The sequence below is a fragment of the Rhinoraja longicauda genome, chromosome 35 (genome assembly GCF_053455715.1).
Source record: "Rhinoraja longicauda isolate Sanriku21f chromosome 35, sRhiLon1.1, whole genome shotgun sequence".
Classification (NCBI taxonomy): Eukaryota; Metazoa; Chordata; class Chondrichthyes; order Rajiformes; family Arhynchobatidae; genus Rhinoraja; species Rhinoraja longicauda.
This window is the reverse complement of record NC_135987.1, coordinates 12,871,256-12,894,231: the sequence shown is the minus strand read 5'-3', so window position 1 is coordinate 12,894,231 and position 22,976 is coordinate 12,871,256. Positions and strand designations below refer to the sequence as shown.

At 42.8% G+C, this 22,976-nt stretch overlaps 1 protein-coding gene across 1 annotated transcript in view; it reads right to left on the bottom strand.

The window, feature by feature from the left end:
- sgpl1 (sphingosine-1-phosphate lyase 1) overlaps nucleotides 1-22,976 on the bottom strand; it is a 62,038-nt gene that overhangs the window by 22,015 nt on the left and 17,047 nt on the right. The window contains exons 4-8 of the mRNA XM_078428486.1: nucleotides 17,138-17,285; nucleotides 15,935-16,014; nucleotides 12,660-12,788; nucleotides 5,231-5,319; nucleotides 1,212-1,320 (exon numbers count right to left, since the gene is read on the bottom strand). Coding sequence (XP_078284612.1) covers nucleotides 1,212-1,320; nucleotides 5,231-5,319; nucleotides 12,660-12,788; nucleotides 15,935-16,014; nucleotides 17,138-17,285 — 555 coding nt within the window. The remainder of the gene's footprint in view (nucleotides 1-1,211; nucleotides 1,321-5,230; nucleotides 5,320-12,659; nucleotides 12,789-15,934; nucleotides 16,015-17,137; nucleotides 17,286-22,976) is intronic.

Here is a 22,976-nt window from a genome sequence, read left to right as displayed (position 1 = left end):
GGTTTGTTCCGGGATTTCCAGTTCAGACACCACAGTAGTGCCCATCCTTATACCGATTCAACATGTGCACATGTAAATATGTAGCAATGCTTACTAGTAATATCAATCATATGTAACGTATCAAAGCAGAAGCCCTGAACTCAGTCACCATAAGGATGTCTCATCAACTCCATCGGAGTTGCAACAAAGAAAGATTGGCTTTCCTTGTGAAGTTCATACAGGCTTGAAATGCACAGTAAATAATTGTTTAATTAGCTACAGAATCAAGAGTTATGGGGAAAGGGCAGAATCAAGGACTTGAGTAATGTCAGGTCAGCCATGATCCTACTGAACAGTGAACAGACTCAAGGGGCTGAGTAGGATCCTTCTGTTTCTCCTTCTTATGTTCTTAAGAAACCACTGAAGCAGCATTTTTATTACAAATTATTCAGGTGTTCCAAGCTGTAAAATCCCTTTCAGAGTTCAATTAAGATCCATATTGCTGTGTTGCATATGGACTGGACTATTAAATGAATGAGTAGCATAGCATATAAACAGAACAATAGGCAAAAAGCCAATTCTTTTTGTATGCACTGCGTCATCACCATTATTGAAATAAGTTCTTTGTTTATTTCAGATTTAATTAACTGAATTTAAATTCTACGGCTGTTGCAGGATTTAATCTGGATTAAAAATGATTTAAAAGGATTTAAAAAGATGCTGATCATTAACCCAGGCCTCTATTTTAATGTCCAGGAACAGTTTACTGCAACACTCCAAAAGGCATAGAGCAGCACAATGCATTTGTACCACAGCCTAAGACTAAGGCAGCCTCACTATTGTGTGGGAAGAAACTGCAGATGCTGGTTTACACTGAAGATAGGCACAAAATGCTGGAATAACTCAGCGGGTCAGGCAGTATCTCTGGAGAAAGGGAATAGTTGACCCTTTTTCAGACTGTTGAGACCCTTCAGACTGTTGACCAGGTTCATGATCAAACTAAATGTTTCTCCGAAGACTTTATACATTTTCTGGGCAAGGATGGTGTGAGGGAAAGGTCAGAAGGTGTAGATGATCGCATAATCTGTAGTGATTGTTGTGGGGGGAGGGGGGGGGGAGGAAAGACACAAGAATCCAATACTTTCAAAAGCGAGGAATCCATGAAGAGTCCCAGATGTTTGAACTTTTAGAAAGTGCAATCACATGAATAAGTACCATTATCAGGCACCTACCTTCACATCCACCTGCATTGTCTTTTTGTCCAATGGAACATGGACTATATTCATGCCAAAGTAATGGGCAGCCTTGTCAAAAGCAGCATGGGCACTTACTGGAGCGACACTGGGTTTGAAAGAGAGAAGACATATTCAATGCTAGCCAAGTCCATTTTAGATTACAATGAGCTCAGGTCAGTTCATACAGAAATAACCGATACCTCGTGTTGCTGTTGCTGCTTCTTTAGTATATCCACGTGAGGGGAGGTGCAAAGTATCAGCAAGTTCACCCGTCAATTCACTTAATGCTGCTTCAATACCAATGGTGCAAACCGAGCTGCACAATCAACATCCTCAACTTCAAGGAGCTGGAGCAATCAACACGTAGTGCCATACAGCATGGAAACAAGCCCTTTTCGGCCAAACACCCACACCGACCTACATGTCCAATCTACACTAGTCCCACCGGCCTGCATTTGGCCCATCTCCCTCTAAACCTGTCCTATCCATGTACCTGACACAGAGCATCAAAGTTCCACTGTTCACTAACTGCAGTGATGGCCAAAGACCATTCACGCAAGAGATGTTACCCAAAACCAAACTGTCCGTGCATCTTGTCTGCTAGCCATTGATTCACACACCTTGCTTCTTTATTGACGGGAGATGGCAATGCAGAACTGAAAAGAGATTTACAGAACAAAATAGAAATGGGATATTTGGCTAAATTGGTCTGTAAGAGGTGACACAAACAACATCTCCAGATATATGGAAAGAAAATATGCTGGAGTAACTCAAGGGGCCAGGCAGCATCACTGGAGAATGTGGATAGGTGATGTTTCGGGTCGAGATCCTTCTTCAGGCTTTCCAGACATATGAAAGGCATGAAACACAGACCAAGATTCAACTTTGATCATTGAAAGAAACAGCATGGAAACAGGATCTTCAGTCCATGCCGACCATTGATCACCTGTTCCCACTAGTTTGCTGTTATCCTACTTTCTCATCTGCTCCTTACACATCCTCAGGGCAATTTTCAGGGGCCAAGTAGCCTACAAATCTGCAAGTCTTTGGGATGGGGGAGGAAACTGGAGCATCAATGCAGTCACATTGAGAACGTGCTAACTCCACATAGACAGCATCCGAGGTCAGGATTGAACCTGGATCCCCGGCACTGTGAGGCAGCAGCTCTACCAGTTGTACCCGTGCCGCAGCTACTTGCTGCCGCTTTAACTCTCTGAATTTAAAGAAAAAATCAACTCTCTGAATAAAAATTTAACTCCAAAAATTCTGCCATGGATCTCATGCATCAACAGTGGAGGAGAGAGGGAGAGAGAATCTCCACCTAAAACTACATGCTGCCCTGCTGAACGATGCACTGAGGGTTAGTTGAGTATCTACTTACAGCGACTGCCCTGCAACACTCAACACAATATGCCTGCTTTGCTTCCTGAGCCTCACATTTGTCAATAATTCATTGCACTCGAAGCACTTTGACACAATTCTGCATCCTGCTCAACGATCTGTATCAATGCAAGTTTTGTTTCAAATTCCTTTGAGACCGAGAGGCTCATAAAGTTGATGGAGAAAACAAAAAAACCTTTCACTCAAATTGTAATCTGGCACAAGCTTCAAAGTAGTTGGATGTGATCTTAGCTGCTCCAATTGGTCCAAGCTATCTGGTGCATTGCTGCAGGAAATCAGTGCCGCAGACGAGCCCGTAGAAACCTCACAAGAACTGTTAAATCTGAAGCCAAATCTTCTTAAAAATACAAAGCAGTCGACTTTCACAAACATACTTCAAACATTCCCACTGATGTTAAACTCGGATAAGGTCAGTGAAAATGTGAAGCTGAATATCGAGGTTCACTTGGGATTAAGTTGAAGCAAGTCTTCGTTGGAGATGCTGGAGATTTGAAATAAAAGCAAACGCTGGAGATACTCAGCAGTTCAGGTAGTAGCTCCAGGCATGGTTTTAACTGCTTCTCTCTCCACAGATGTTGCCTGACTTGATGGGCATCTCCAGCAGATATTTAGAACGTGGGAGGAAACAGATTTGGTTACAGTGTAAACAGACAAACTCCATACAGAAAATACCATAAGTCAGGATTGAACCCACGACATATAGTTCCAATAGTTGTGCCTTTATTCCCCATAGACCCAAGCTCATTCAAAATTCCACGACCAGGATCCCTAATCACAACTGCGGTGATTTACACTGCCCCCTGTTTGAATAATAACTCCATTTTAACATTGTCACCTCTCTCGAAACACCTTCTTTCATACAATTCTCCAAGATCGCACCACATCTCCAGATCCATCCTCTTGATCAGCTTGTGTCTTCAGTTGCCTCCTTAAACCTCTCCCAGCTCTCAACCTCTTCTCATCTCAAGATCCTTGCAAACAAACTACAGATCACCTGTCCCCAATCTCTCTTTGAGGCATTTTGTTAAATTATGTTGGACACCACTCCTCTGAACTACTCAGGAACACGTATGTTAAATTCAGTACACAGATAAAAGTTGTTGCTAGTGTTAAGTGTGATGTGGGTCGCAGCAATTCTGAGATGTATGAAATATAGAAACAAATGCAGATACTGGTTTATATCAAAGATGGACACAAAGTGCTGGAGTAATTCAGCATCTCTGGAGAAAAAGGATGGGTGACATTTTGAGTCAGGACACTTCTTCAGACTGAAAATAGGGGGTGGCGTGAAGAGTTGGAGGTGAGAAAAGACCAGGCCCAATAAGTTTATTTTTGTACCTCAAAATTGAGTAGTTGTTACTCAAATAACAACACACGATCGGCCTGGGCATATCATATACATTTCCACAATGCATCATTCTCCAATACAAGTGTCCAACACATTGTGCAACAAGTGGGATGTGGCGTCAGGCAGCTGCTTTCAACAGTACATTATGTGCATCAGTAAGCAAATAGAAATACTCAATCAATAAGCCATATGCTTGGCACAGCCAATTCCTTCAGTTCAGATAGATCATGTTATGTACCTTCACACACAAACCCTTTGTACCATCACTACAAGCACTAAAGTGATCATTTATTTAAAACCCACAGGCGCCAGCTGAATTTAGACCATCTATAGTGGGACTCAAATAAACAATTGATGCCGACTGAACAGATCTTTTCCAAAGATGGCTTTGCATTGGCAGTTATTTTTTGTTAAATATATGCAAATAATTTACTCCACAGCATATAATAGAATAACACGACAGGGGGCCACTTAACCCATCATGGTCGTGTCAACTCAGGGTTCCCAATTAATCCCATTCTCCTGCCCTTTCTCCCAAACCCCCAACAGTTTGTTCTTTCCGTAGATTTGTCTATGCTCCTTTTGACGGTTGTTACCAAAGCGACTTGCACCAGCTCTCAGGCAGTGCATTCCAGACCTTGACCTCTTTGTTGATACAGCAAGTGAAGACGTGAGGAATACTCTGTGCCTTATCACAGGGAAACATTGTAAAATGCCTTCACACACAGAGAGAACATGGACCACAAAAAGCGATAGCAAATGAGTGCAAACAGTAAACCTGACAGGTGGGAAGCTTCTTCCGGTGAGCCTGCTCGGACATATACCGCCTTGCATCAGAGGCAACTCCTCCTTCAATACATTTGCATGGATAGTACAGCCGTTTGAAGAGTACTGTAATATAATATTCTCACACAATAGCAAGCCTGTTTCATCCTCTATCTCAAAGTCGGCAGGAAAATCAGGAGGGAGTTAATATTTCATTGGTCTATCTGGGACAGGTAACAAAAAAAAAACACTCTTGGAAATAGGGTGTTGGGAAATAAATGGGGGAATGGGATCAATGTGACAGAATAGATATATTATTGGATTGGGAACACAGCTAGGCAATAGGGGAAAGAGGCAAGTCATGATTTAAAACACAAAATATTGTGTGCTCAATCAAATACTAACACGTCCATTATCAAAAGTAAAATATCTCCATTCATTTTCAAGGAACGAAGGACCACCCTGCCTTTTTCTTGTTTTTGTACGAATGAATAGCACTTACATTTCCGGATACTTCACTCCCCTTTCGAGCCCAAGGTCCCTGTAGGCTTTGCAAGCCATGAGGATGCTTTCAGTTCCACCAGATGTAACCTAAAAAAGCAATTGCAGATCAGAGTCATTGCATGTTATCACATTCCATGGTCATTGTGCAGTAAATTTCAGGCGTATGCATCCCTGTGAGAGGCTAGCAGAATCTCTTTGGGGAAACCCAGCTACATTAAATCGGCGGCACTGTGGCGCAGCGGTAAAGTTGCTGCCTTACAGCGAATGTAGCGCCGGAGACTCAGGTTCGATCCTGACTACGGGCGCCGTCTGTACGGAGTTTGTACGTTCTCCCCGTGACCTGCGTGGGTTTTCTCCGAGATCTTCGGTTTCCTCCCACACTCCAAAGACGTACAGGTTTGTAGGTTAATTGGCTGGGCAAATGTTAAAAAAATTGTCCCTAGTGGGTGCAGGATAGTGTTAGTGTGCGGGGATCACTGGGCAGCGCGGACCCAGTGGGCCAGAAGGCCTGTTTCTGCGCTGTATCTCTAAATCTAAATCTAAAAAACTAGAATCTGGAGACATAGAATCATTCAACCAAGGCCAGTACCGAGACCAAGATCTTGAAATCTTGAAATCTATTCTCGGCAGATTAGTAATTACAAACAATGAGGCCTTGTTATTGTAATTATTGAGAACCAGCATATAAATACAACTTGGTTTCTTATGTCTTCTCAGTATTTATATACTAAATAATGCCATATAATATTCTAACCCATGTAAACAGGATAAAACAAAATTAGTCAAGCCACAATAGAGACACAAGGAAAGATTATCATAATATTTGATGGAAGAAGCAGGTTATAAAGTCTATCTTAGTGGAGGAGTCCCAAATAACTCCAACATTCTTCCAATTTGACACAATTTTTTGCAACATCCTTAAATTCTGCTTGAAAGGTTTAATAATTTAAACTCTATGATTCACCTACCAAATCTAGATTTGGCTAAATATATTTACACCACAGGAAACCATTCTACCTATAGTTTACAGGAACAGAGCCACCAAACAAGTCCCACTTGCTACTACACTCATCTCTCAACTCTTTCTTCTCAGAACCAGGGGCGTTCTTCCTTTTCAAACATACCCAGTTGCCTTTCAAATCAGATCTCATACCTTCTGCAGTGTGGCTGGGAATTTCTTGTTTTCCATTACAGGGAAATTATAAAACCTGCATAATCCTGCAAGGCTCTCAGTCTAGACTTTGGCATAGGGGAACCTGAATATCACACAGCGCATTGGAAAAGATTCTTGCGACCAAAAGAAAACAGTGAGTGAAATTTGCCTGGTAGCAGTGCAACAGAAGATTAGTTTAACTTGCTTGTGTAGGAAAGAACTGCAGATGCTGGTTTAAATTGAAGGTCGACGCAAAATGCTGGAGTAACTCAGCGGGACAGGCAGCACCTCTGGAGAGAAGGAATGGGTGACGTTTCAGGTCGAGACCCTTCTTCAGACTTTAACTTGCTTGGTGCGCACCTCTAGATATAAGATGTCACTTCAGCCAAATATTCTCACAACATTGACTTTTTTTGCCAAGAGTCAAAAAAATGTTTGCCTTCTTCAAAAGATCATTTGCGATAATGAATAAAAAAGCACTGGGGAGGAATGAAGATTTTATTTCGGTATCAGCCATACCAGAGACTAACTGCGAAAACATGACAGCATTAAATTTCTATCCCACCCCTCACTTCAGGCACTGGCATAGCTCCTCCCATCTATGTTAAGACCTCATGACTATTCAGAGATCTCAACATTTAAATGCTGATCAAAAATACAGGGTCAACCTTAAAAAGTTGATCCCTTGCTCCTGCAATCATCCTGATCAAATCTTATTTAAAGTGTTCAACTACATGTCCCAACTGGATTCAAAATGTTATTCACATTGAGAGAAAAGTGACTGGCATTTGGATAGTGCCAAATTTAAGGTGCAGTGATAGAGTTGCTGCCCGACAGCGCCGGAGACCCGGGTTCGATTCTGACTGTGGTTCGATTCTGACTGTGCAGAGTTTGTACGTTCTCCCCATGACAGCGTGGGTTTTCTCCGGGTGCTCTGGTTTCTTCCCACTCTCAAAGACGAACAGGTTTGTTAGTTATTGGGCTTTGGTAAAAATTGTAAATTGTCCCTGACGTGCAGGGTAGTGATGGTGTACAGGGATCGCTGGTCGGCGCGGACTCGGTGGGCCGAAGGGCATATTTCTGCATTGTATCTCTGTACTAAACCTTTCTTCATTTTCTAATTTATAGACAGCTGTTAAACTATAATGGCATGATGGAAAGCCTGGCTGTAAGTTAAAAGTTTAAAAATTCTGTAACTACTATGTAAATCGTGTACATTTGGGTTTTTTTCCCTATTAAGTACGATAAGAATCTTTAGTTTTGTAGCTGCCCGAGGAGATGTTGCAGAACCGAGAGAATGTGCAAATAATTTGTGGTTAAACTGGCCTTCCTTCGCAGTGAATCACTCATGTAATCAGTTGCCCATTTGTTATTTAAAGTTTGCAGGCAAAGACAAACCAGGACAAAACTCTGTGCTCATTATCATCGAAGGGAGATAAGGATATGCAAGCAACCGTTCAGAAGATCAGAGATTTGTGGGAAGAGATTGGATACTACCGAACAAATTGCTAGTCAAGCAAATTCCACATCAGTTAGGTAGATTGCACCCAAAGGAGATTTAAAGTGAATCACAACATCTTCACATGCAACTGGGAACACAAATATTGTCAAGGGAACACCAGAAGCATGGAGAACGACACTGGAAATATAGACGCAGATGTCAAGCTTTGCTGATAATCTGTCATTGCCAATTATTTTCTTCAAATATATTTTGAAGAACCTGTAGTCTCCTTTGATGTGAAACTTAGGCACAGGAGGAGTAAGTTTCACATTAAAGGACACATTCAGTTGTTCAATATGTTTTTGATAATGGTTTAGGGATAAATATTGGCTCCTGTACACTTGGAACAATTCATCACAGTGGTGCAGTGAGACCTTTCACATAAGTTACGCAGAACCCATCACTTGCAGTTGACATAAAATATCTTCAAATACATAGAAGTAAAGATTTACTGCATATTCAGATCATTGGGCCCAAATGCTGTGCTTCCCTCCACACGTCTCACAATGCCCTACTTGAATGTCTTTCCTCATGTTTAACTAGTTTCTCCTCACGGATAAGTGCCCTTTTACCACCGCTTCCTCTTCTTTCCCCAATTAAAATAATCTCTTCTACAATGACTTTGAGAAAACAGAAATTGATTAGAATTTTAAGGACTTCCATCAGATTATGAATCGATGTTCTCGTTTTCTTCAGAAAGAGCCCTAGCCTGTTCAGATTTGCCTGTTCGAAGCAGGTTCAAAGTTCCAGGGCCCTCCTCTCTATCCATCTCTTGCTTAAACTGGTGGACCTGCATCATTGAGAATCTCAAAAAAACTATCTGCTGGGAGATGAGGTACAAAGGCTGAGAACTTTTTCAGCAGAATCTGTGGGAGGGGTTCTTCATCAAGCGCAGAGGCTGGGACATGACAAGAGAGAGAAAAACAGCTCAGCCCGACTATATGCAACCTACGATTCAAACATAAATACTGTTGCAAGTTGGTCACATTGTTATTACACTACAGCAGTTAGACTTGCAAACTATCACTGACAGTTTCCTTTCAGTACAAACAGCTAAAGCTTTCTTAATGGTAGCAATCAACTCTGTGAAGTGCATTTGAAACCCCTGAGCTGAAAAGCAAAGTCCAGCTTGCATAATAAATCCAATGCCTTTAATGTGAAGAAATATGAAGCTTTTCATAGCAGTGTTGTAACTGGTTATCTGTCTTGCAGTCTTTGCCCGCAAAGAGAAAGTGCAATCAGATAGCTCCTGATAATGACGCTTAATTACACTGTGCTACTCTGGATAATACTTTAGCACAGAAGAAGGGTCTCGACCCGAAACGTCACCCATTCCTTCTCTCCCGAGATGCTGCCTGACCTGCTGAGTTACTCCAGCATTTTGTGGTTAAAACAATCAGGTTGGCTTTGGGTCAGGGCATGCTGGCTGCTTCATATTTTGCCCAAATCTGGATGATTTGCTTAGTATTAATACACATCTCATTTGGTTTTGATCAGTGGTATGTCGAGGCAACACAGTAATCATTTGTGGCCAGGTAATTTATGGAAAATAAATGGTCAGGTTTGGATTGGCCGTGGTCAGGTCAGATATGCCCAAGCAGACATCCAAAGCCGACACTTCAGTCCCATACTGGAGGAATGCTGAACCATCAGAGATACTGTCTATTGAATAGGATATTAAACTGAGGCACTGTCTTCCCCCCACCCCCCATCAGCTGAATGTAAAAAATGTTGCAGCACTATTTCAATGAAGAATAGGGAATTTTTCGAAGTGTACAGGAACCAATATTTATCCTTGAGCCAACATTAAAAACATAACACCTGGTTATCACATTACTGATAACCAGAATCAATGCTTCTGCAGGTAATGCGCTTGGCCACCAAAGCATCCAACTTGACCAACTGGAGTCTATCAAATGCTCTGTCACCATGAATGAAACTCTCTCAAAGTCCTGTTCATCCATCACCCACATGCTTGACCTACACTGGTTCCCAATTGAGCAATTCCTTGAACTTTCAGTTCCAACAATGGCTTTACATGCTCCCGTACAGAGTCTTATAAACTCCAAGATCTCTGCACTCCCTTGCTGTTCCCCAAATGTAATCACTCCAGCTCCGCCAGCTGTCGGCAGACGAAGCTCTGGAATTCCTTCTGTGAACTTCACTTATCTTCCTTTGAGAGTTACTGCTCCAGCCTGCCCGTGTCAGTAATCCCGGTGTCACATGCTGCAGGTTTTAGCTGCTTAAGATGCTGATGCACCTTGGAATGTCATTGACAGGGCAGTGACCACATTAGCTACTCCTGTTGTAAATAGGCCCTCTCTACAGAATACAAGGAGGATGTGCTTGAACAAGCAGAATATGCAGTGAGTAGCAAGCTTTGGACTTCTGCATCTTATCAATGCATCTGGTTCCTAAAAGATAAAACTATCAGCCAAAGCCAATTTGATAAAACTTAAAAATATCTGTATAACATCACCTTTGAGCTGTAATCTGTACCCTAATTAAAGATCATAGCGCATTCCAAACCCTGCTATCTAAATTCTGCTACAATTGATGAACTTGTTTGTCTGTTCACAGATTCAACTCTCATAACTTGAGTGCAATACCAGAGTGAATATTACCTGCCAGAACTCTTGGCTGAAATTCAACATCATCTGAGATTAATGTTTCAATCCACTTAAAAACGTTGTCCATTTTTGGTATTTTGCAGAATTTAAATCGGATTTTGTTGTTCCACATTTGTTTTTTGGAGGTGGAATTTAGAAGGATGAGGGGGGATCTTATTGAAACATATAAGATAATTAGGGGATTGGACACATTAGAGGCATATAACATGTTCCCAATGTTGGGGGAGCCCAGAACAAGGGGCCACAGTTTAAGAATAAGGGGTAGGCCATTTAGAACGGAGATGAGGAAGAACTTTTTCAGTCAGAGGGTGGTGAAGGTGTGGAATTCTCTGCCTCAGAGGGCAGTGGAGGCCAGTTCGTTGGATGCTTTCAAGAGAGAGCTGGATAGAGCTCTTAGGGATAGCGGAGTGAGGGGGTATGGGGAGAAGGCAGGAACGGGGTACTGATTGAGAGTGATCAGCCATGATCGCATTGAATGGCGGTGCTGGCTCGAAGGGCTAAATGGCCTACTCCTGCACCTATTGTCTATTGTATCTTAAGCAAGACCAATGTTCGTAGCCCATCATTAACCTGAACCCTCTTGGCTGAACTGACCATAACATGGGGAAGTTTAGAGTCAAACCACATAGCTCTGTTGTGGAGTTACATGTAGTCCAGATTAAAGATTTCCTCCACTAAAAAGCAATCCAGAAGTTTTACGGTTACTTTCCGCTGAGGCAACAACAGAAATTTCTGTTTACAGACCACAAATACTGAAGCAAATATCCTCGTGACCTTCACAGGAATTGCGAACAAGAGGGAAACCACAAGTGATCCAAAAAGCGAAGCATATGGTGAATGACCCAAAGCAGTGAAAAAAGTGTGCAAGGCATATCTTATACAGTGAGAATGAAGGGTTTGAGGACCTCTCACAGGAGCTGTGAAGGCATCCACAAAAGGTTGATGCCTTCACAGCAAAAGACATAGCCATGAAGTAAATAAATTCAGACAATGGTCAGGTTTGAATGCAGAGAGACTGTAAATATTTGCCAGGCCATTCAGGAGTGCGATGATTAATTTTTCCATTCAAAGTGTAGTGGAATTCTCCAACTCATTTTCTGCAACGGCTGTTGATGCTGGGGGGAGGTGGGTGGGCGGAGCAACTGGGTATTCCAAGTCTGTGCAAAGGTTTCCACTGGATGAGGTTATCAAGCAGCATGAAGAAATCGTTAGCGAGTGGCACTGGGTACAAAATTAACCACAATGTCTCTGAATGGCAGGACAGACCCAACAAGCCAGCCCCATTCTTCAAGCCCAAAACATGTCATTGCAAAGGATTCAGGTTTCAGCAACATTACTACTTTTAATCCAGAAATCAGTTATGATTTTAATTTTAAACATACTATTTTAATTGTTGCATTGCTATTGGTACAGGTCCACCATCAATTTTTCAGCGCTTTGCCGGGTATTCCGTTTTGCCGGATCAACAGAGGTCACGGCCAACGAGAGTCATCGAGCGGTACTGGAAAGGTCCACCTAGGACGCCGGGGGGGGACAAGATACCTGCCCAAAGGTCGGCTCAGAAGTCAGCTATGGGAATGGATCCGCCACCTCCAGCTGGGCCGGAGTTCCAGAGAATTGGCCACAGGAGGCAAATTTGACCCACTGATAAGACAATAGACAATAGGCAATGACCGAGTAGGCCATTCGGCCTTTCGTGCCAGCACCACCATTCAATGTGATCATGGCTGATCATTCTCAATCAGTACCCCGTTCCTGCCTTCTCCCCATACCCCCTGACTCCGCTATCCTTAAGAGCTCTATCTAGCTCTCTCTTGAATGCTTTCAGACTTGGCCTCCACTGCCTTCTGAGGCAGTGAATTCCACAGATTTACAACTCTCCGACTGAAAATGTTTTTCCTCGTCTCCGTTCTAAATGGCCTACCCCTTATTCTTTGGAGAACATGAATCAGTGACGTTTCAGGTTTTGGACCGGGACCCTTCTTCAGGTTCCAAGTGCGGCCTCACCAACGTCTTGTGCAACTCTCACATAACGTCCCAATTTCTACACCCGATGCTCTGACTGATGAAGACTGAAAGCCTTCTTCACCATCCAATGCTCTCAGGCAAGGAGTCATTCCCTGCACACTTTGGTTCTACCTACCGTTCCACAGGAGTCAGGTCCCCCTTGGAAGAGTGTGCAAGACATCCGAACAACCTCCGCCTCCATCTTTCGCACTCCAGGGAAGATATCCGGGTGGAGAGGATTGCTCCAAGCAAAGTCCCCATAGACCTAGGAACAGAGGAGTGGGGTTGAATTGCATTGGAATAAGATGAGCTTTTCACTGTACCTCGATAAACTGAACTGAACAGAACTAAAAACTACAGATTCGGAAATCCCAAAAACATAAAATGAGGGAAACACTCAGCAGGTCAGGCAGCATCTGTGGAAAGAGAAACAATCTTCTTTTCAGGACTGAGATCCATTATCGTAACTTTCCCAATCTGAAACGTTGGCACTGTTTCAGATTCCGTAAGTGCTGCCTGACCTGTTGAGTGTCCTCATCATTTTATTGTTTTTAATTGAAATGCCACTTTGCAGCTAAAGTCTTCAGTAAGGGGGTGATCCATGGTCAGGGTGCAGTTACATGGTTGGTCTTGGTGACACAACAGAGAAGGCACTTCAGCCCAACTGATCTAAACTGTAGTCCAAGGCCCCAATGCCAATTCATCGCTGTACTGAGAGATTTTACCGCATACAGGTCAGTAGTCAGAGACAGAAGACATGCTCTTCCGCCCACCAGACAGTGCTGACCTGCAACCATCCACTCACACATGATGAGCATTTGAAGGCACTGGGCCTGCACTCGCTGGAGTTTAGAATGAGGGGGGACCTCATTACAAACGTTCAGAATAGTGAAAGGCTTGGATAGAATGGATGTGAAGAGGATGTTCCCACTAGTGGGAGAGTTTAGGACTAGAGGTCATAGCCTCAGAATTAAAGGACGTTATTTTAAGAAGGAGATGAGAAGGGATTTATTTCGTCAGAGGGTGGTGAATCTGTGAAATTCTTTGCCACAGAAGGCTGTGGAGGCCAAGTCAGTGGAGATATTTAAGGCAGAGATAGTTTCTTGATTAGTACGTGTGTCAGAGGTAATGGGGAGAAGGCAGGAGAATGGGGTTAGGAGGGAGAGATAGATCAGCCATGATTGAATGGCGGAGTAGACTTGATGGGCCGAATGGCCTAATTCTGCTCCTATCTCATATGATCTTATGAACCATCCATTCACACTAATGATAAATGTTTCACTTTTTATTTTCCTCACATTTTCCTCAACTCCCCTCAGATGTTACAACTTGCCTAGATACTCGGAACAGGTTGAGATTAACGTACCGTCACGCACGTTTTTGGGAAATGGAAATAAACCAGAGGAAGCGGCTAAAACAAAAAATGCAGCAATTGTGATCACGGCGAATTTAAGTTCCTCTTTCGCACCGAACAATTAGGTGATAGTGCTTGCTCATGGTCTGAAACTTTAACCAGGAACCGTGCCCTCTCCAGGATCATTAAGCTTGTTTAGAACGTTCCATCAGGACACAGCAGCTTGCAAAGTCTTAACCTCCTACTTGTCTTCATTATAAAGACTATCACCATTAAATAAAGAAATCCTAATGCATTTTATGATTTTGGTGATAACACACCTGAACTATCAAATGATTGGTTCCCTTATGCAAGCAGGATGTCAAACACATTTTCCACCTTCCACGTGGATATCTATTAAGTTGATACCTGCGACTTGCAAGGTTTATTTTTTGTATATGTATAGAAGGGAAGAATAGAAACTGTCCGAGGGGAAGAGACTGTGACAACAATTTTCTCTAGTGAAGTTTGAGAGGATCCCACTGAAACAAAATTCTGAATCGAGAGTTTGTTTCGCTCGGATGGAATCTACAACTATGTGAAGTCGCCTCTGAACACAGATCAAGCTTGTAGATCAAAATCAGGAGAGATGTCTTCACAAACTGTTGTTAATGCCTGGTCACTGTGTGGATTCAAGAGGAGATCAATAATGTCTTAGTTTCTGATCTGGCAAAGCCTCAACTCTCAGATAAGGGAATCAAGGTGCAGCAAGTGATTTCGGAGGCAAGTGGCACACTGGCCTTTATTGCAAGACCAATGGAGATTAGAAATACAGATGTATTGTTACAATTGTACTGTTGGTACTAGTGAAGCCACACTCTGAGTGCTGGGCTGAGTTTCAGTCCCCTAGTATAGAAAGAATGACCTGACATTGGAGGCAGCTCCCAAGATATTCATTTAGCTGATTGCTGGGGTGACAGGATCGTCCAGTCACGAGTACAAAATAAATTAGATCTATATTCGTTTGGGACGGTTAGATACAAAATGCTGGAGCAGCTCAAACGGACAGGCAGCATCTCTGAGGAGAAGGAATGGGTGACGTTTCGGGTCGAGACCTCTCTTCAGACTGCGAGTCAGGGGAGAGGGAAACAGGAGATATGGAAGGGTACAAATAGAATGTAAGGTGTGAAAACGACAGATCAAAGTAGATGTTGATCAAGGAAATGTAGAATGGTTCATTACTGGCTGAGGGGGGAGTAACAATGAGGCATACAGACAGTAAAATTCATTGGATTACAAGAGTGATGGGTATTTATATATAAGTACATAATCATGAGCAGGCATGACAGGGTAGATGTTAAGATGTGGAGAAACCTCAAACAAGGGGTTCTGGTTACGAGATTAGGGGCAGTCAATTAAAACTGAAATGTACAGGAACTTCTCATAATCTCTGCAATTCCCTGGTCCAGGAGTTAGTGGAGGGTGGACCATTGGGGGTAAAGAGAGAAAAGATTGGGGTAATTGAGGTCTGTGGGGCAGAAGAGGAGATGAAGCCTGGGGCAGATCAGCTGTGAACATTTATTCACAAAATGCTGGAGTAACTCAGCAGGTCAGGCAGCATCTCGGGAGAGAAGGAATGGGTGACGTTTCGGGTCGAGACCCTTCTTCAGACTTCAGCTGTGAACATATTGAACTGAGCAGCAGATCTGAGGGGGTGAATGGCCGGTTCCTGCTCTCATATTGGTGTTTGTGCATTCTTGAGGGATATGGTGATTGAGCAGAAAAATGGACTTGAAGCAAAAGATAACTGTTCACCACAGGGTATTGAACAGCCTCCTGCTGTTCCCATTTATTGCACTCAAACGAGTCGTGCATGGTCACGCCAACCTTAAGTCATAGGAACTGCTGCAAGGCAGCAGGTTTCCACACAGCGCTGGGCCAGGGATGGAGCTCTCATCTATCTCACATGGCTGGTGACATACCAGCATTGAACAGAAACAGAGGGAAGGGATTAGTGTTACCGGAGGCAGGAGGATCAGTCCTGATGATTTGTTATGATACATCGAGCCATTTCCTACCTTCACCATCAGTTTTGTGAGTTGCTCTTCGCCACTGTACACTGTGCCAGAGACTTGGCCCCTTTCCCAACATACTTCCCCTGCAAGAGACAAAGCATAGAGAAAGTGGATCAGGCAAACGCCTCTCAACATCAATGTACTGTTGCTCTTGACAGGATTTTAACCCTGATCAATTAACTCTGCATGCTACAAAGCTGAGATGTCAATGCAGGTGAAGCAACACATTGCATGATACAGTTAAACTGATAGAAGTGTGGGGAAATGTGAAGTTACACAGTGGCATGAAGAACACAATAGAGTTGTTAAAAAAACATTGTTGTTAAAAAGAAGAGACATAGAACATTGCCACATGGAAGGACCAGGATGTCCTTGTACAAAAAGCTAATGTGGAATAACAGCAGGGAATTACTGGGACATTGAACCAAAACCTCAATGAACCCTTGGGGAGTTCTCCCCAGCATCCTGCTCCCATTTATCCCCAAGAAACAGATTCTGGACCTTATCATTTTGTGCACAGCAAGCTCCCATTAGTAGCTGCCATGCTTCCAATATTACATTTGTGAATACAAAAATACTTCACTGACTGCTGCGCTCCCAGCACATCTGAATATTGAAAGATGTTGTACAAATACAAACATGTTTTCCTCAAGACACAAGATGGAGTAAAATAAAATTAGTTCATAGCCACATGAACTAAAAATATGCTCATGGAACGCAAGTGCCACCAAATTTCAGAAGCGGAATACAATGAACAGCTGTGATTATCTAGTGCTTTCAGCGTGAGAAACAGAATGGATCTCTATCGGCATGGTGATGTAGCAGTAGAGTTGTTTCCCTACAGCGCCAGAGACCCGGGTTCGATCCTGACTATGGGTGCTGTCTGTACAGAGTTTGTACGTTCTCCCCGTGACCTACGTGGGTTTTCCCTGGGAGCTCCATTTCCTCCCACACTCTAAAGACGTGCAGATTTATAGGTTAATTTGCCTTCAGTAAAAGTTGTAAATTGTCCCGAATGTACAAGATAGTGTTAGTGCACAGGGTTCGCTGGTCAGCGCGGATTCGGTGGACCAAAGGGTCCGTTTCCTTGCTGTATCTCTAAAACTAAAACTATCCCGAGGAACAAAATGTATCATATTTCATTCAGGTGGGAGAGTAAAAATTATTATTTTTTAATCCTTTCAAGTAACAATCACGTTAACTTACCCATTGTGCTGTATTCTTTAATCTTGGTGAGGAGATCAGATTCCGTCAGCCCGTGTGCCGGTAAAGACGTGACATATGTCATTCCCTCGTCTAGGGTTAAGACACTTGAAGACAGGTCGTTGAGTGCTTTGTCAAGTTTCGTCTGTATCTGTTGGTGGAGGGCAACAAGGGTGTTTAATCTGCCGATTCATTCAGGTGTTAGCCCTTCCCTGCATCTCAGTGAATGAAGGGCCACGCAGGTGGGCAAAAGAAAGCTTGGATGACGGGAGAAATTGAGGCTCTGGTCAAGACAAAGGAGGTTTGGCACAGGTGTGGGCAGCGAGGATCAAGTATGTTCCCTGAGGAATTAAGGGAACTGAGGAGCGCGCAAATGAAGTTAATCAGGGGGACAAAAAGTGGAACAGGAGATAGCTCTGGCAGATAATATTAAAGATAATCCAATGAGTTTTTATAAGTACTTTAAAGGGAAGAAGAGTAACCAGAGAGAGAATAGCACCCTCACAAATCTATGCGGAGCTGCAGGAGATAGGCAAGGTCCTCAATGATTATTTGGGGACTGGAGAACTTGGAGCAGTCAATGGAAGTGGCTTGTGGGCAGTCAGTATTATGGTCAAGGAGGTGCTGAACATCCTTACGCGCACGTAGGTCGACAAATCTCACGTGCATGGTCAGATATATCCGAGGACGCTACTGGAAGCTAGAGAGGAGATTGCAGGTGCCTTGGATGAGATTTACAAGTCATCATTAAATACGGGTGAGCTGCCAGAAGACTGGATGGCTGAAAATGCTGTGCCTTCATTTAAGAAGAACAACTATAGGCCAGTGAGTCTGAAGGCTTTCAGCACATTGGCCTACATCAATCAGGGTTTTGAGTACAGCAATTAAGATGTTATGTTACAGCTGTCCAAGGTGTGGTGACGCCACAGTTGGAGTACTGCGTGGGGGAATTAGTCACCATGTGAGAGAAAAGATGTTGTTCAGCTACAAAATTTACAAGTATCATCATCATATCATATCATATATCTACAGCCGGAAACAGGCCTTTTCGGCCCTCCAAGTCCGTGCCGCCCAGTGATCCCCGTACATTAACACTATCCTACACCCACTAGGGACAATTTTTACATTTACCCAGCCAATTAACCTACATACCTGTACGTCTTTGGAGTGTGGGAGGAAACCGAAGATCTCGGAGAAAACCCACGCAGGTCACGGGGAGAACGTACAAACTCCTTACAGTGCAGCACCCGTAGTCAGGATAAGGACTTGAGGGACTAACCCATAGGGAGGTTTGGCAGGCTAATACTGTATTCTTTGGAGCGCAGGAGGAAGAGAGGTAACCTTATAGAGTTGTATAAGATCTTGAGGGGAATACATAGGGTTGATGCACAGAGTCTTTTACCCAGAGTTAAGGAATCAAGAACCAGAGGACATCGGTTTAAGGTGAATGGGGAAAGGATTAATAGGAATCTGAGGAGCAACCTTTTCACACAGAGGGTGGTGGGTGTATGGAATGAGCGGCCAGAGGAGGTAGTTGAGTCAGAAACTATAACGATATTTAAAAGGCAATTGAACAGGTATATGGATAGGAACGGTAGAGGGATATGGGCCAAATGCAGGCAGGTGGGGCTGATGTGGATTGGGCACCTTGGTCAGCGAGTGCAAGCTGGGCCAAAGGGCCTGCTTCCGTGCTGTATGACTCTATGACTCATTATAACCTCTACAAACCTTTTGCTTGATATTTAATTTGAAATTTAATACCAGGAATACACCACTGCATGCAAGTTGTTCTTTGTTTACAATTATGTTTTGTTACAATTAAAGTAAGTTTCCCTTGTGCTGACTCTAAGCTTTGCCAGAATCAATTAATTATAAAGAACTGAACTTATTTGAACAGTTAAAAATAAATTGGAACAGAAAAATTAAAAAATTCTGCATTGAGTTCCTGCAGTACAAATCTGCATGCATGTAACTTAAGCAAGCTTCTGCTTAAAAATCTCTCTTCAGCAATCAAGCATTTTTTAAATCTTTTTTTTAAAAAAACAATCATTAAAATGAAGTGCTTCCTTGCCGAAATCAACATTCAATAACAGGCCAGATCTGAGATCTGCACCCACTACATAGCTGGACACAAGCCAAGCACAGAGAGAAATGTGTTTTGACAGACTGAGTGGATGTGATGCAAGTCAGAACCACAGTGCTCTCTGCCCTAATGAAAAATTGCTCCATAAACTCTTATTTAGTTTTAGTTTGGTTCAGAGACACAGCGCAAAAACAGGCCCTTCAGCCCAGAGTTTGCGCTGGGGGGGAGCTCACCACCAGCGATCCCCGCACACTAACACTATCCTACACACACTAGAGACAATTTACAATTTCACCAAAGCCAATTAACCTACAAACCCGTACGTCTTTGGAATGTGGGAGGAAACGGGAGCACCCGGAGAAAACCCACGCAGGTCACAGGGAGAAAGTCCAAACTCCCTTCAGACAGCATCCGTAGTCAGGATCGAACCCAGATCTCTGACGCTGTAAGCAGCAACTCGACCGCTGCGCCTCCATATGTTTGAATGTTGGATGGGATAGTGATCTTTTGCTCCTGCTTTGAGCAAGACAATCGCGTTTACTCCCACCGTGCCGATTTGAGCGGATTAAAATACAAGTCCCTTGTGAGAGCCAACAATTAAATCAACAACTACTTTTTTTTTTTTGAAAAGCTCTTTGTTCCCCTCACTTTGCCACACAGTCAGCACAGGAAGAACACAACCACAATGTTTCTAACCTATTAAATTTTATTTGGGCATGGAAGTTTTCTCTATTGGAAGTGTTCCAAGCTGACCAAAGCAACTTCAAAGGAAAGAATGAGACCAGTGTTGGATGCAAATTAAATACAGGTCTACAAGCAGAGGAGACAGTTTTGTATTCTCAAAGTGAATCAAATGCCCTCCTTTCCTAGTGGAAACATCCCTGACTATTCCTTTTGATGCTTGTGCACAAAGTAGAAATGATACAATGGCCCCATGCAATGCTCCTCATAAGGGCATGAGTGGATATCTTGGCCATGAAGGCAAGCAAGATAGATTTACCGTAATGATACAAGGTTGAAAGACTTAAACTGCTAAGTGGAGATTACACATGTATGGGTTCCATTCTCTGTCATTTAGAAAGGATGATACTTTTAAGATATTGAGAGGGATTGAAGAAATAAACAGAGTGAATGAGAATGTTGGACCAGGAACTTAGGATGAAAGATTAGAAGTAGCTTTTTCAGGGGTGAAATCGGGAAACATTCTTAAATATCTACCACCCTCTGTGTGCAAAAGTTCCTTAGATAAACAGCAACTGATGTCATGTCATTTTTGAAGTGTGCAGATAAAATTAACTTATTTTTATCAAAAGTATTAAAAATATGGAAAAAATGCCAGTGATTTAGAAATTTGTCCGAAATTTGCTGTGAATCCCATTGAATGGTAGAGGAAGCTCAATCAGCTAATGTTAAGTGCTTGCTCTTGATGCGATTTTCCTGTCAGCCTTTTGTTCACACTGTTCATGGCATGAACAGTCAGGTACTGATGCTCTCAAGTTAAAAGCAAACCTGAATTTGTCTGAGCCACAAATCATTTCAGTGCTAGGGGTTATTATCACTTTAATGTGAGGACACAGTTAAGAGTAATTTACCATTTCTTTTCACTACATGGTTTTTCAGATTTTTATTTCTTTCCCTCTGAGGTGTTCAGAATGGAAAGTTATTCCAATTATATAGGATTCTGCAATTAGGTCAATTCCCATCTTTTATTTTGATACACAGTAAAAGCACATGACCATACTATATTTAACACCATGCAATTAATAAAAATAAACTAGCCAAGTACATCATCCATTCTTCCACATCAGAGATGTGAGTAAATGATATGGGCTTAGGTTAAAGGAGAACAATTAACACAGACGATCTCACCATCTGGGTGACAGCTGTTGGATGGCCTAACAGGGCAGCACAGTGGTGCAGCAGTAGACTTGCTGCCTGACAGCGCTTGCAGTGCCACAAACTTGGGTTCGATCTCGACTACAGGTGCTGTCAGTACGGAGTTTGGACATTCTCCCCGTGACCATGTGGGTTTCTCCGAGATCTTCGGTTTCCTCCCACACTCCAAAGATGTACAGATTTGTAGGTTAATTGGCTTGGTACAAGTGTAAATTGTCCCTAGTGTCTGTGTGGGATAGTGTTAATGTGCAGGGATCGCTGGTCGGTGCAGATTCGGTGAGCCGCAGGGCCTGTTCCCGCATTGTATCTCTAGACACATTTGTGGGCGACATAAAGCTTGCGAGCATTGCAGACCAGAAGGTTAATAACAAAATACATACACGAGGACAGACAAGACTTGTGAAGTGGGAAGACAGAAGACAGTGTAAGTACGAATTGATGCACCCTGGGAGAAGCAATGTTGAGAGGCAAGGCTGTCTACTTTGAGAGGACTCAAGACAGAGAGATCCAGACATAAAGGTGGCAGGGCAAGTCAGGGAGGAAAAACAAAAGCAAGCTTGGCTTTGTACACCGAACCATTGATTACAAAACCTTTAATAAATCTTTACTAATCATTGATTAGGCCTCAGCTGAGTTCCAGGCAATGTATATTCAGCAATTATTTCAAGAGATTTACGAGATTCTACAGTGTGGGTTCAATATAATACAGAGGATGAGGCAGTTCAAGTTGGGGAGTTATTAAAGCTGGGAATGTTCTCTGCTTTCGGGGAGAAAGTTAGGAGAGACCCAAAGGTGACCAACGTTATTTTGAAAAAGCAAGAGCCAAGCTTCTCTTTTGACAAATGTACCAGCAATCAGAGAACAGAAATATAACAACTGAATTAATACAAAAGGTTTGTGGCGAATAGTAGCAAATTTATAGAAAACACTAAAACCGTACAGAAAACAACTGCGGTTGGGGACATGAGAGACTGCATGTGCTGGAGCAGTGATCAATAAATAAGCTGGTGGAGAAACTCTGACTGCGAAGGCTCCTGACCCAAAATGTCATCTGTCCATTTCCTTCCACAGATTCTACCAGACCCTCTGAGTTCCTCCAGAAGCTTGTTTTTGCTTACATACGAGATTCTGGGGAAAGAATATAATACTTGGGCCAAATTAGAGAATGATTTTAAACAGCTGCATAAGGACAATGGACTGCACTCCCTCCTGTTATGTCTGTTACACAATAACATGTTATTCTCCTTTTGCAAATTCCACAACCTCTTAAGTTTTTATAATTCCTGTGAACAAAAAGAACGAAGGATGAAGATACTGCAAATCTGATGCAGAAACATAAAATATTGCAATTATTCAGTAGGGCTGGCAGTGGAGACAGAATCAGTGTTGATGTTCCACAAACTGGGAACATTTCCAAGTTGCAGAGGTGGAGGAGGCTGGGGAGAACAAGGCGAATGACTGCGATCAGATGAACAGATTGTCTCATTGTATCAGATTCATGCTATCCTGCAGAATTTACTTCCCCGACTTTTGGTTCCATTCTTTTTCCCCCTCATCCAGTGTCTGACCACCTTCTTGCACAACACTTCTGATGCCATGCACCATTTCAACCGTTTACGAGTCATTTACAACAAAAAAAGACTCAGCGGGTCAGGTAGCACTCCTGGAGATCACAGATAGGTGATGTGTTGGAACAACACAAATAGTGACCTTGAATCAACCAGATCGTGGTGAAAACACATCCAGTTCACTAATAGCATAGAACTCTCCAGTCCTTACACATTCTAAACTCTTTGGGACTCCAGACGCACGATATTGTGGGCAATTCTTAAATTCTCAAGGTCCATGACCCGAAACGTCACC